The sequence below is a fragment of the Wyeomyia smithii genome, chromosome 2 (assembly GCF_029784165.1).
Source record: "Wyeomyia smithii strain HCP4-BCI-WySm-NY-G18 chromosome 2, ASM2978416v1, whole genome shotgun sequence".
Classification (NCBI taxonomy): Eukaryota; Metazoa; Arthropoda; class Insecta; order Diptera; family Culicidae; genus Wyeomyia; species Wyeomyia smithii.
Genome location: NC_073695.1, coordinates 177,238,756 through 177,253,589, shown reverse-complemented (window position 1 = coordinate 177,253,589; position 14,834 = coordinate 177,238,756). Strand labels below are relative to the sequence as shown.

Sequence of the window (14,834 nt, the reverse complement as noted above, 5' to 3'; positions counted from 1 at the left end):
TAGGAAACGGCCACAATCCCGATTCACCTTAACGTTATGGCAAAGAAATCTGATAAACCCAGACTTGAAGAAAGCTCGAGCTCTAGACTAAAACTGGGTTGAGTGTTGCATTCGGATAACATGTCCTACACATTCTTAAACATAATTGTTTCAGTCTTTTTTAATTTTATTGAATCATATGGTAACTAGTATGAATAATACATAAAAGTCGACATGCGTAGTTCAGTTTTAGTTTATCATTCTGAGGTTTTTATGCGCCATTTTTTATTGGATTTGAATCCAATTGTTGATTGCAGTTGAACTTTCGAGTGCACAGGAACTGAAAACCCTGGCTATACGCATTAATAAGAGTAGCGAATATTCACTTATACTCTACGTTTAAATTTAAGAGCAATCTGGTCAGAATTCTGATCGGATCACGTTATGCCGTTGTTTAGTATTATTAGCGCTAGGGTATAAAGCAGCTTTATTAAAGACACTATGAGTGAAGTGAATTTTCAATAAAAATTCTTCCTTAATAAGTATCTGTTTATTTTCGAGTTTATGTACCTACTGAATAACGCAATCAATTAAAAAGATATGTAGGTTCGGATAGTGAACAAGTTTAACTATATAGCTAATATTTTTTTAAATTTTCCCTCGACTAATCGGTGGGATTTTAGTAACTTAATTCTCCGATGCCTACCAAACGTATTATTTCATGTTTGTATCCCTGACGAATGCAGGTACTGGCAATGGTCACAATATTCTTAGCTAATAAGACTCGATCCAAAGAATGAATAGGAAGATAAATTTCGACTGTACGGCAGTCATTTACCTTATTAAATATGGCACAAACTTTACATATACTCAACACAAAATTTTATAACAAGGACGAGAATAAAATCGCCGACGATTGATTTATATACATATATGATAAAACATTGAAGAAAAAATGCGTGTAAATGCTCTACTTAACACATCAGTGATTGCAGAAAAACTCTCTCGAAATCATACTGGCTAGCTCTTCATCGTCACTACTGCTGCTGCTGCTGCCTGTGCTCACGTTGTGCGTTTTCGTGTTTTCCTCTGCTATCATATTCTCGTAGATTTTTTCCTCTGAAATATCTTCAACATGGGAAAGCGCTTCATTTAATTTCTTTTTCTTCAAGCCACACAAAAGGGCTTCGTCTTCTAGCAGCAAATTATTACGTTGAAACTCATCAGTCTTTTTGGGTTCTTTGAACTGAAGAAACCACAGTTCATCGGCCAACTTGCGTAATCCTGGTACCATGTTGACCTGTTCCAGCAGCTTCGGGTATTTGCAGATTACCTTCATACAGCTGAAAACTAGGCTATCGGCAAACGAGGATGCATTGATCAACTTAAGCGATGATTTGGCAGATGTTGAACAGACCATGGGGTAAATGCGAGTATTACCGTCGTGCGGAATGTTTACGTATGCGCGACCTTGTGATCGGCGGTTCAGGTAGAACTCAAGTATTCCTCGGTACATATCAACGTAGATGCCGATTATTCGACCCTGACTGAACTTCTTCCCGTAGTGTTTCAACTGACTGTTGTGTTGAGTAAGTCCACGGTAGGAATACCCCCAGGATTGATCATCCAAACCAAGCACGCTGGCGAATTTGAAGAGGTTCGCTTGCAAATCGACTTTTTCTGTTCCAATTCCTAGCATCTGAAAGGTGTAATAATTTTTTTAAACAATTTCCTCTTGAATGAATCGTGGTTCACTTACTATATCAGTTCCAGCCAGGCTGCTAAGTACTTTAATTTCCCAATAGTGATGCATTCCGGGCTCTAACGGTTCTGTTCCACGAACGACTGCGGTTCCCTGGCTGTAAACAAGATGAAACAGAATCTCGGTCCCGTTGATAATTTTTCTCTCCGGTCGCTCGCCCTCATCTTCCCAAATCCAGTCAAGCTGGGTAGATGTATCTTCACCACATCTGCAGCGTTCGACTTTTCGTGCGGTGTGACGCGACCTTGTCACGGCTGGATACTCACAGTTGCAGAACGGTAGCGAGCTGTTGTCGTTGCGACTTAATAATAGCTTCTTCAGGTATGTTACACGCGAGTTAAAGACGTTGAGAGACATGTTGCACCGAGCGATTCTGTAATGTGAAATACGATAGAGCGGCAAAAATGTATTATTATTGTTTTTAGTAATAGAAAAATCTCGAAATATGAAAGTGATGAAATAGGTTTACTGATAACCTGATCGTTAGTTCAATTTGCAAAGGTTTCATCAGAAAACACAATCGTTACCTTTGTTTTGTAAATGAAGTACAAAATACAGAGCAGGTACATTTATTTCACTCTTACTGGTTTAATGAGCACTATATTCAACATAAATGATATTAAAAATAAGTCAGTAACAATCGACTATAGCAATAAAACTACAGTGTATCGAAAAGAAAATGCACTTCTCGTGTTGCTTTTTAATGTTCCACCAATGGAATGAAGCAGCAATGGAAAAATACTTCCGAAAAACTCGATCGCTGACACACAACTACCATCGACGAAACATTCCGCTTGCACAGAGTTGCCAATGTTCCAGTTTAAACTGGATTCTTCCAGTTTATTTTGAGTGATCCAGTCAAACAGTTTAATCCCAGAATTTTCCAGTTTTTTTTTGTTTATTTCCCAGTTTACCCAGATTTTTCATGTACTCAAGCTCCGATTGGTTTTCGGAAATCTTTTTAGAACGTAAATGTTGTGTTAAAAGTGTAAATGTTGTGTTAAATCATTGTAACAGTTCTTATCTACGTTTCCAGCCTATTCTATTTTCTCGAAACACGGCCAAAATATAAACTACATAGCATTGATGAGATGAAAAAGGAAAGTAAGATAAGCTTTATTCAGAAACTAACGGATAGATTTTACCAGATCGTGGAAAAAATCAATTCCAATGGTAGCTTAATATGTTATTTAAAAATAAAAACAATCGATCTCAAAAATGTCATATACAGGCGGCATTCTTCAAAATAATTTCTGTTGCGTAGCAGTTTAAAATATGTTCGTATAATTAGATACCAAAAGATAGCGAACTCAAAGATAGTTGGAACTTAAACTTCACAGATGTAACGTGAAAAAATGTTGCATCAGTACTCTAGTTGAAAGTTGAAGTGAAGTTCATTTTCATGATTTTGAGATAAATTGATTAGGCAGTTTCAAATTTATAGGAGATAACAATAAAATTAAAAGAAAAGGAAACCCGAAACAGATTAGTTCTGATTGAAATGAGTGATTTTTTGCTTTATTTAAAACTAGCATTGGATTTTGTAACCATCACAGAGAAGCTCTACTGCATTTTTTATGCTATTCATTAAATTTTTTTGAAATCCAGTTTTTCCAGTTTTTTCTTTAGCATTCTTCCAGTTCAAATAAAAATTTTATTGGCAACTCTGCGCTTGCATGTAATCTACGTTTGTGCACGCAGTGTTTATCTTTTTTGCGTATCCCTTTTGGTCTGCCGGTTCATAACATCACCCATACCAGTAGTATTACATAAGCTGAACAGTAGTAGAAGTGTCTTCTCGTTTGCTGCGTTTACGTTGTTTTAAGCAGAACAGCTGAGATTATCCATTAACCCTTTCCCGCTCATGGTGACTCTAGAGCACCAAGAATTCTAATCATCATATCTTGACATAAAATAGTTTGTTGTGCTTACGATTGTTCCATAAACTTTTATATGCTGCCTCAGAGCATCACTGGGCATACTTCAAAATACTACAGTTGACAGTAATTTTAGTTAGTCTACAAAGTGTTCAGCTTGAATTTTCTCGTGAAGCTATAAATTTTAATGATAAACCTTGTGAGCGGGAGAGGGTTAAATATGTTTTGGGACAATCATGATTTTACTTATGTTTGGCACTTTGTTTTGTTTTAAAGTAACATTGGGCGATACGACGGAGAGTATCGATACTTCAGTATCGATACCCGAAGAATCGAAAGTATCGAGATATTCAGAATATCGGTCAAAAAGTATCGATACCAGAAGTATCGATACAATAGCCGAGATCATTTTTTGAATTTTTGATAAATACATTTACTGAAAACCAGTAATCGATTCAGTGATTCGCGAAAATACAGCAAAACTATTTGTTGAACAGAAAACAGTAAATGAATGTTTGCTGGAATCCAGCAAAAGAATTGATATGGCAAAAAATTTACGTCAAGCTGTCATTAGTAAAACGCGCCAAATCGCTGTGCAGCTGGTACGGGATCATCGTAAGCTCCTGATAGCGAATATGGGATTATAGCTAAGTCCTTGATGGGCTAGATGAACTTAAAAGTTGAAATGATAATCATACATCTCTAGTTCAACAGTAATTTGCCTATGATCCGATGGGCGGATGGAATCTAGTGCCTGACGGAAACATGGTTCCCTTGAACAAATTGTCATAGCTGACAACTAGCAAGTTGTATTTTGTTTTACTGAACATGCAGCAAACGACCTATGCAATTGAGCATTACTGAATAATTAGCAAATTTCATTTTGCTGAACAGATTGCTGGAAGCACAGCACACCAAAAATCAGCAAAATTTTGGTGGTTTCCAGCAATGAAAATTTGATGTGCCGACTTTTTGTTGTTTTTCTGGTATCCATCCGCATTCTCTAGAGCAGCATGAATCAAATGACTTCACAAACAAATACATACAGGTAATGCAGAAATTGTGAGCTTTGGCAAACAAATGAATTAAACAACTTATATCTTCAAGATTTGTATTCACTGGCCCAATGGGCTGTGAAGCTCCCGTCTTATTTGTATAAATTATTGACACACTTCCATATTAATTGATGAGGAAGTTGATGACATAAAAAAGTTAGATATGTCAGCGAAAATAAGATAGTGAAGTCTACCGCTGAATTTTTCTAACTAATTAATATTGCAATTTTATTTTTCACTTGAACTCTAACTTGTGTCGACGGAAAGCATGAGTTAGTTTCCGCTTGCCAATATTCGATCTGAACAGTGTAACCAGAAAACTTATATTTGTTTTTGAAATACAGTCAAATTTCGCTCGTTGGGCTATGTTTAGTTGGGCTACGTTTAAGTTGGGCTCCCGCTCGTTGGGTTATAGCCCAACTAAATCGAAGCCAAACATCATTTCTGATAACGTTGAATTTCGTTTGAGGGGTTTGTGGATGCATTTAAACGCAGAAAGTAGAATTGATTCAAATAAAAACAAATGAAGCTGAGTATAAATATAAACAAACAATATTTTAATCAATTGTCAGAGAAACAATATAAATTTTGTGGCTTAATAATGCAACCTAGAGCTATGCCTATTTTTGAAAGTATTTGAGAACACGTTATTATTGAGCACTCCTTTTTGGCTTTAAATGTTTGGCTTAAGTAAAACAAATTTCGAATTTGACCCTATGCTGCGCTTGGCTTAGATTTTGACAGTTCGTTTGGCTCACAACATTCTCTCTATCTATTTCTCCATCTAAGTTTTGCTAGTGCAAATAGACTTGTGCGATATTTATACTGACAGTGGCAGCTTTTCAGTTGTTCCAGCTCGTATCAACTAGCTGGCATCTCTATCCGATTTGCTTTGCTTTATCGCAGCTAACATCGCAGCGGTTCTACGATGTGTGGGCTCCACTGACACTGATAGACAGCATAACATAGCGTATGAAAAGTGGCGGTGATCTCGTGTACACATTGAGATGTTAGCTCTTGTAACATGGCGCGATGTCAGCTAGCTGGTCCGTATGCATAAAAGAATATCGATACAAAAATCGCGGTTTTCAGTATCGATACGGTCGAGTATCGGACGCTTGTGTATCGATCCAAAAAATCGAAGTATCGCCTGAAAAGTATCGATATTTCCGATACCGATACAATATCGCCCATTGCTAGTTTCAAAATGGGGCTGCGTCTTGGTTTTCTATACTGGGGTATATTCTGTAAAATTGGAAATGAAACTGGCAAATGTCATATTTCTACTTAAATTCTATAGTGAAGTGAAATTGTAGTGAAGTTGTCCAGTTATGCCTGGAAAAAACAAAAAAGCTCGCTTTGATGCGGCATCAAGGAAACGTGAGGCATCTCCTCCAAGTGACACTGAAATTTCGACTAACAGGTATGATATTCTTTCTTCTGTTGGGGATCTAGAATTCCAAACTTCTCATACTGAGCATAAAGCCGTTGTGAAGAAGGTAAAAATTCCACCTATTGTGGTATTTGTAGCAAACTTTAAAGCATTTCGATCAGAATTTTCATCATTTCTATCGAATGTGGAAGTTAATTTTCAAATTGGTCGCCAAGGCGAAATTCGTATTTTGGCCGAATCTTTTGATGGCCATAAACATCTTTTACAGTATTTGACTGAAAAGATGTATAAATTTTACTCTTTTGATACCAAAAACAAGAGACCGTTTAAGGCTGTGTTGAAAGGTCTCTAAAATGATCAAAGTATTGATGAAATCAAAGATTGTTTGTCAGAATCACTTGGTTTTATCCCCAACCAAGTAATTTTGATGAAACGAAAGGCAAATGCCAAAAATTTTCAAACTGGAATACACCAGGAAAATTACTTAGTACATTTTGATCGTACCAAAGTACATAATTTAAAATGTTTAGAAAAAGCACGTGTTTTATTCAACGTGCGAATAAAGTGGGAAAATTTCAAGAGACATGGAGGAATTCATAATCTTACGCAATGTCGGAATTGTCAAGCCTATGGTCATGGAACTCGAAACTGCCATATGGCTGCAAAATGTATGATTTGTGGTGACACTAGATATCTGCCCCGTGAAAGAGATCACTAATAGTTTCAAATGTGTAAATTGTGGGGGCAATCACAAATTTAATTTCTTTAATTGTCCTGTAAGGTCAAAAATTATTGCTTCTAGACAACGTAGGAATTCTAAACAACCTGTTGTCAATGTGGGTAATCAAAAGACTTTCAGTACTGTTCAGGCATCACCAGCACTTTCATTAGCAGGTGTGTCTGTAGGTAATAATTTAAATTCAGATAACAAATTTCCGAAAAATAATCCTGTTCAGGCAACACCAGGCTGTTCATATGCCAGTGTCCTTTCAGGTAATATTTCAAATTCAAACAGTAACAAACCATTCGTGTTTGGTGCTGAAAAGTCAGCCAGTATTGATTTAGGTAATCCAACTCCCGAAAAGATTAAATACCTACAACAATCCATGCTGCAGCTAATGTCCGTTTTGTTGAACTGTAACTCGATGTACGAGGCTGTTCAAGAAGGTATAAAATTTACAACTAATATTGTTATGAAATTGAAATTCAGCAATGATTTCAAATAATGCTGTAAATTTTCTAAATTGGAATGCTCGCTCTTTAAAAGCGAAAGAGGATGAATTTTTCAATTTTTTAACAGTCCACGATGTGCATATTGCAGTTGTGACTGAAACGCTTTTAAAGCCAAATATTAAACTAAAAAAGAACCCAAATTTTATAGTTCATAGGTTTGATAGAATTGATGTTGCCGGTGGTGGAGTTGCAATAGTTATCCACCGTCGAATAAAACATCGTGTTTTACCCCATCTTGAAACCAAAGTTATCGAGAGTTTGGGAATTGAAATTGAAACAAGTTTTGGCATTTCATTTATAGCCGCAGTGTATTTGCCCTTTCAATGCACTGCTGAGCGAAAAAATTATTTCAAGGGAGATTTGCAAAAACTCACAAGAAATAAATCTAAATTTTTTATCATCGGTGATTTTAATGCGAAACATCGATCTTGGAATAATGCTCAAAGCAATTCCAATGGAAAAATATTGTTTAATGATTGCTCGGCTGGATTTTATTCAGTTTTATTTCCAAATGGTCCTACATGTTATTCTTCTATTAGGAATCCATCTACAATTGATTTGGTACTAACAAATCAAAGCCATTCATGCGGTGATTTATTAACTCATGCTGACTTTGATTCTGATCATCTTCCCATAACATTTTCTATTTCCCATGAAACTATTTTAAATCCCACTAGATATGTGTTAAATTATCACAAGACAAATTGGGATAGATATCGTTCTACGATCGAGGAAAATTTGAAGGATGATATTATTTTACAAAAAAGTGCTGACATTGACAGAGCATTAGAAAATTTTAGCAGCTTAATACTCAATGCCCGGAATTTATCAGTTCCTAAGGCAAGAGTGAAATTTAATGCATCAATTATTGACAGTGAACTTCAACTTCTTATACGTTTGAAGAACATACGGAGACGTCAATACCAAAGATCTCGTGATCCTGCTTTGAAAATTATTTTTCAAGAATTACAAAAGGAAATTAAACATAGATTCACTCTCTTGCGAAATGAGAATTTCATGAGAGAAGTTGAACAACTAAAACCTTATTCAAAACCTTTCTGGAAGCTTTCGAAGGTTCTTAAGAAACCTTCGAAGCCAATCCCAGTCCTTAAAGATGGTGATTGCATTTTTCTAACGAATGAACATAAATCTCAAAAACTTGCTCAGCAGTTTGAGAGTGTTCATAACTCCAATTTGAACGTAGTAAGTTCCATTGAAAATGAAGTAAACCAAAAATATGATCAAATCACCATCCAAAAATTTCTTTCTGAAGAGGTATTGGAAACAAACTTGAATGAGGTGCGAACTACTCTCAAAAAATACAAAAACATGAAAGCACCAGGAGATGATGGGATTTTCTATGTCCTCATCAAAAGACTTCCCGAAAACTCGAAACGAAATTTCTTGGTAAAAATTTTTAACAGATGCTTTGCACTAGCACATTTTCCTACAAAATGGAAAAATGCCAGTCACTCCAATTTTAAAACCCGAAAAGAATCCAGCTGAGGCATCAAGTTATCGACCAATTAGTACTTTCCTCTATTAGCAAACTTTTTGAAAGAATATTTCTTAATAGAATGTTAACACATATTAATGAGAACTCAATTTTTGCAAATGAGCAGTTTGGTTTTCGCCATGGGCATTCCACTACTCATCAGTTACTTAGAGTAACAAATATGATTCGAACTAATAAATCTGAAGACTATTCGACTGGAGCTGCTCTTCTAGATATAGAAAAGGCATTCGACAGTGTTTGGCATAAAGGTTTAATAGCTAAAATGTCAAATTTCAGTTTTCCGCTTTACCTCACAAAAATGATACAAAGTTATTTAACTGACCGCACTCTCCAGGTTAACTATCTAAATGGTATATCTAATAGATTGCCTGTTAGAGCTGGTGTGTCTCAGGGGAGTATCTTGGGCCCAATCTTATATAACATTTTTACTTCTGATCTTCCTGATTTACCACCAGGTTGTGAGAAATCTCTGTTTTGTGACGATACAAGCATTTCCGCAAAAGGAAAAAGCCTTCGTGTTATATGCAGTCGGCTTCAAAAAAGTTTAGATATATTTTCTTCATACTTACAAAAATGGAAGATTTCCCCTAATGCTTCAAAAACACAGTTAATTATTTTTCCTCATAAGCCAAGAGTTCCATTTTTCAAACCCACCCATAACCACGTTATTAAGATGAATGGTGTGCTCTTAAATAAATCATAGATTCTTGCAACATTTAGAATCTATGTTCAATTTCCTTTTGTAATTCTTGAAAAATAATTTTCAAAGCAGGATCACGAGATCTTTGGTATTGACGTCTCCGTATGTTCTTCAAACGTATAAGAAGTTGAAGTTCACTGTCAATAATTGGTGCATTGAATTTCACTCGAGTCTTAGGAACTGATAAATTCCGGGCATTAAGTATTAAGCTGCTAAAATTATCTAATGCTCTGTCAATGTCAGCACTATTTTGTAAAATAATATCATCATTCAATTTTTTTTCGATCGTAGAACGATATCTATCCCAATTAGTCTTGTGATAATTTAACACAGATCTAGTGGGATTTAAAATAGTTTCATGGGAAATAGAAAATGTTATGGGAAGATGATCAGAATCAAAGTCAGCATGAGTTAATAAATCACTGCATGAATGACTTTGATTTGTTAGTACCAAATCAATTGTAGATGGATTCCTAATAGAAGAATAACATGTAGGACCATTTGGAAATAAAACTGAATAAAATCCAGCCGAGCAATCATTAAACAATATTTTTCCATTGGAATTGCTTTGAGCATTATTCCAAGATCGATGTTTTGCATTAAAATCACCGATGATTAAAAATTTAGATTTATTTCTTGTGAGTTTTTGCAAATCTCCCTTGAAATAATTTTTTCGCTCACCAGTGCATTGAAAAGGCAAATACACTGCGGCTATAAATGAAATGCCAAAACTTGTTTCAATTTCAATTCCCAAACTCTCGATAACTTTGGTTTCAAGATGGGGTAAAACACGATGTTTTATTCGACGGTGGATAACTATTGCAACTCCACCACCGGCAACATCAATTCTATCAAACCTATGAACCATGTAATTTGGGTTCTTTTTCAGTTTAATATTTGGCTTTAAAAGCGTTTCAGTCACAACTGCAATATGCACATCGTGGACTGTTAAAAAATTGAAAAATTCATCTTCTTTCGCTTTTAAAGAGCGAGCATTCCAATTTAGAAAATTACAGCATTATTTAAAATCATTGCTGAATTTCAATTTCATAACAATATTAGTTGTAAATTTTATACCTTCTTGAACAGCCTCATTAATCGAGTTACCGTTCAACAAAACGGACATTAGTTGCAGCATGGATTGTTGTAGGTATTCAATCTTTTCTGGAGTTTGACAGCCTATATCAATACTAGCTGACTTTTCAGCACCAAACACGAATGGTTTGTTACTGTTTGAATTTGAAATATTACCTGTAAGGACACTGGCATATGAACAGCCTGGTGTTGCCTGAACAGGATTTTTTGTCTGAAATTTGTTAGCTGAATTTAAAGTATTACCTACAGGCACACCTGCTAATGAAAGTGCTGGTGAGGCCTGAAAAGTATTGAAAGTCTTTTGTATACCCACATTGACAACAGGTTGCTTAGAATTCCTACGTTGTCTGGAAGCAATAATTTTTGACCTTACAGGACAATTAAAGAAATTAGATTTGTGATTTCCCCCACAATTTACACATTTGAAACTATCAGTGGTCTCTTTCACGGGGCAGATATCTTTCGTGTGACCAGTGTCGCCACAAATCATACGTTTTGCAGCCATATGACAGTTTCGAGTTCCATGACTATAGGCTTGACAATTCCGACATTGAGTAAGATTACGGATTTCTCCATGTCTCTTGAAATTTTCCTACTTTATTCGCACGTTAAATAAAACACGTGCTTTTTCCAAACATTTCAAATTATTTACTTTGGTACGATCAAAATGTACTAAGTAATTTTCCTGGTGTATTCCAGTTTGATTAATTTTGGCATTTGCCTTTCGTTTCATCAAAATTACTTGGTTGAGGGCAAAACCAAGTGATTCCGACAAACAATCTTTGATTCCTCAATAGTTTGGTCATTTGAAAGACCTTTCAACACAGCCTTAAACGGTCTCTTGTTTTTGGCATCAAAAGAATAAAATTTATACATCTTTTCAGTCAAATACTGTAAAAGATGTTTATGGCCATCAAGAGATTCGGCCAAAATACGAATTTCGCCATGGCGGCCAATTTGAAAATTAACTTTTACATCCGACAGAAACGATGAAAGCTCTGATCGAAATGCTTTAAAACTTGCTACAAATACCACAATAGGTGGAACTTTAACCTTCTTCATAACGGCTTTATGCTCAGTATGAGAAGTTTGGAATTCTAGATCCCCAACAGAAGAAAGAATATCATACCTGTTAGTCGAGATTTCAGTGTCACTTGGAGGAGATGCCTCACGTTTCCTTGAAGCCGCATCAATGCGAGCTTTTTTATTTTTTCCAGGCATAACTGGAAAACTTCACTACACTTTCACTTCACTATAGAATTTAAGTAGAAATATCTCAAACCAAGTTTACTCACTAAACACTCGTTAACGTTAAAAACAAATTTATTACTTTGCGTTTCAACAAGTAGTCTTTCAAGAAGATTGCCTGTTGAAAGCGAAAAACAAAATTTCATTATCTCTCGGTAGTCTAAGACTTAGCCTCTAGCTGTTGGTAAAATGCGACCGTACTGTAGGATGGGATGGGAAACCTATCGATAATATCGATAGTTGCCGGCTATCGATAGCATCGTTAAGCTTTCAGCGTTATCGATAGTTATTGATAATTCTCTCGCGGTGGCATGCATACTCCACAATGATGCCAGACCTGAAAACAAAACAATAAATTGACCTTGCCAATGTTGAAAGACACTTTGATGCTTATTCGCGCTTGAAAGATAATCATTTTCGCTCACTTTAACTCGTACAGACAACGGCAAAATTTCGCATAAGTGTGAACGATGAATTATTTTTAACAACTTCTGCAGGTCAATGAAAATAAAACAAATTAAAATTGCAATATATAGGCGAATAATACTCAATTCTTATTTATTATTCTATGTTCAATGAAGCATACTTCTATTATCAAATTTTTTCTTCCTAAGTTTCTTGGTACCCAAATTTTTTCTTTCTAAGTTTCTTGGACTTAAACCGAAATAGTAATCAACGATTAATCAATGCATTTTTAAAGTTATAACAGTGAAATACATTACTCGGTAATATCATGTACCTTGCATACTTTTGCATCATTATTTATGAACAATTATAATAGCTAAATTATGACTCTCCAGCATCACTGCTTTACAGTGAAAAGTAACCTCGTTGTATTTTCTACGTGACGAATGCGTTATCGAATTCAGCCAATCAGCAGCCGGTTCAAATTGGTTGAATGTAACGGTGACCAGCTGTCACGACTTGTATTAGGAAAAACAAGGCGAAAGAAAGATGGGCGTATCTCGTTGTCAGAATGCTTTAAGGCGAAATAGAGGTAGGCGAATCTCGTTATCAGAATGCTTAAAGGCTCATTAGAAAAAGGTTAGAAGAAAAGCGCAGATTTAAGCCATAAATGCACAAATTTAATGTAGTATTGTTAGGAAACTATAAGCCAGGTTTATTTTACGTCGATTTTTGGTATTGATGTTAATGTTAGTCACTTCCTTTGAAATTACGATTTGAAAATGTACTTGCAAATTTTCAAACTGATATTACCCAATGTTTATCTTTTGTTAGTTGCGCCCTTATCGCAAATCACTCCGGAATTACATGCGAGCATGTATACCCACTACCAGACTTGGTTTTTTCCTCCGGGCGACCGAAGAGCAAGGTGTATTTTTCACTTGCACTACGCGGGAATCAAAGGACTCCGCGCGCGCGATTCATTTACGCTGCACCTGACAAGCAACTGCTCACTCCTATGCATTCTGCACGGGAAAAACGAATCGTTTACACTTCAGCAAAAGAGGAAGCCGAAGTTTTACACCTAAAACCGAAGTTTTGCTCCGCAAAGCCGAACGATGGCACGCGGCGTCCGTCATATAATTGCCATGGCTAGTGCGGTTGATTTTAAAAGCCAAGGTTATTTTTCCCAGCATTTAAATGAATATTCTAAGCATTTTTACTGCCTGACGAGCCGACAGTAGCAAAATGACTCCAGAGATTTTCTGACCAAAGCGCATTGGACATAACATGTTGGTCGCAAATGCAACTAAATGTATAAATGTATATCTGAAAAATGGGTACTGAACTTTAATTAGCCACACTAGTTTTTCAGCTTTTCACAGCCTTTTGCAAACGATCACAGCTTTTCTTTGCTAGTTCTTTTATTTTGTTCAAGATGTCCTTTTCTTGAATTCTCAGGTCAGTGTGACAACTTGTGGTATGAATAAAAATATTGTGAGAGTAACGAAGGAATAAGAACGTATGGTCCACGTGGTTAGATGCTCATCCACTAGAACAATAGTGAATATTCCTATAATTGCTACTTATTTCAAACAATTTTTTAAAATTTCTTTCTACTAATTCCTACAGAAATCAGATAAATCCTATTTCTAGGATGTCTTATAAATGCTAAACGAATTAGAACTAAACCTAAAACTAAAACTAGCATGTTCTTTTTTAATTACCGCGCGGTTCGATTTGTTGTTTCATGAGCACTCCGTTGCTTTTCAAGTACCGTCAGGCGGGATCAGATTGTGAGGTTGTGACTTCTAACCCGTGACTTTTCAGCCATCTCTTCCTGGTCAGAAGACTAGTCTATCTTGGTTGAATATTAAACTTATTAAGTTTGTTCTTGTGATCGCCATGAGATGGCTAACAAACAATGGGTTTGTATGGCACATTTTCACCCCACTGGCACAATCTTACTCCGATTTACAGAAGTCATAAATCAGTATGGTTCATGCCTTGTTTCCTTGGTCCAGGATACCACAAACTGAAACATGGGTATCCAAAAGTAACGATCTGCACACTTAAAACTGGATCTCGAGCTCGGCAAAAAAACATCCGAGTTCACTCGGCAACTTTGGATTAAACCGGTATTTCAGCAAAAAAATGCCGGTTGCCGACAGTTGTCAGATCATTTTGCCGAGACTTCGTCCAAAAAACTAAGCTTGACGAATCTCGTCTCTATTTTTTGCCGAATTTATCGTTAAACACTGTTGATGCCGAGGTCAGCAAAAACATTACTGGTATCTCGGCACAAATTTTACTCGTTGCCGTGTTTCGGCAATACAGCTGTCATTCTCATGAACGAGTTGCCGCCATTTTTCTTAGTGCAAATTTATGCGTGTTACGGGTGAGCAAACAGGAATCGGATACAAGATCGGATACTACCCGGTCAACATTGAATGTAACACAATGTTGCTGTTCTGTAACTCAGAAGTAACATTGTTACGTTACAAAGTTATCCAATTGCAATATAACTGTTACTAAAAAAATGGTAACATTGTTATGTAACAGTATTTAACG

At 36.0% G+C, this 14,834-nt stretch overlaps 1 protein-coding gene across 7 annotated transcripts in view; it reads right to left on the bottom strand.

The window, feature by feature from the left end:
• Window positions 1-145: 145 nt before the first annotated feature.
• Window positions 146-14,834, bottom strand: part of LOC129725573 (SPRY domain-containing SOCS box protein 3) — a 76,582-nt gene continuing 61,893 nt past the window's right edge. For 6 of the 7 annotated variants that reach the window (XM_055681573.1, XM_055681574.1, XM_055681576.1 and 3 more), the window contains 2 exons: window positions 1,739-2,114; window positions 146-1,678 (listed from right to left, as the gene is read on the bottom strand). In XM_055681573.1, the coding sequence (XP_055537548.1) occupies window positions 962-1,678; window positions 1,739-2,098 (1,077 nt within the window). In that variant the 5' untranslated portion in view covers window positions 2,099-2,114 and the 3' untranslated portion in view covers window positions 146-961. Of the gene's footprint in view, window positions 1,679-1,738; window positions 2,115-2,268; window positions 6,217-14,834 lie in introns of those variants that run through there. The other variant, XM_055681571.1, reaches the window with a different exon arrangement.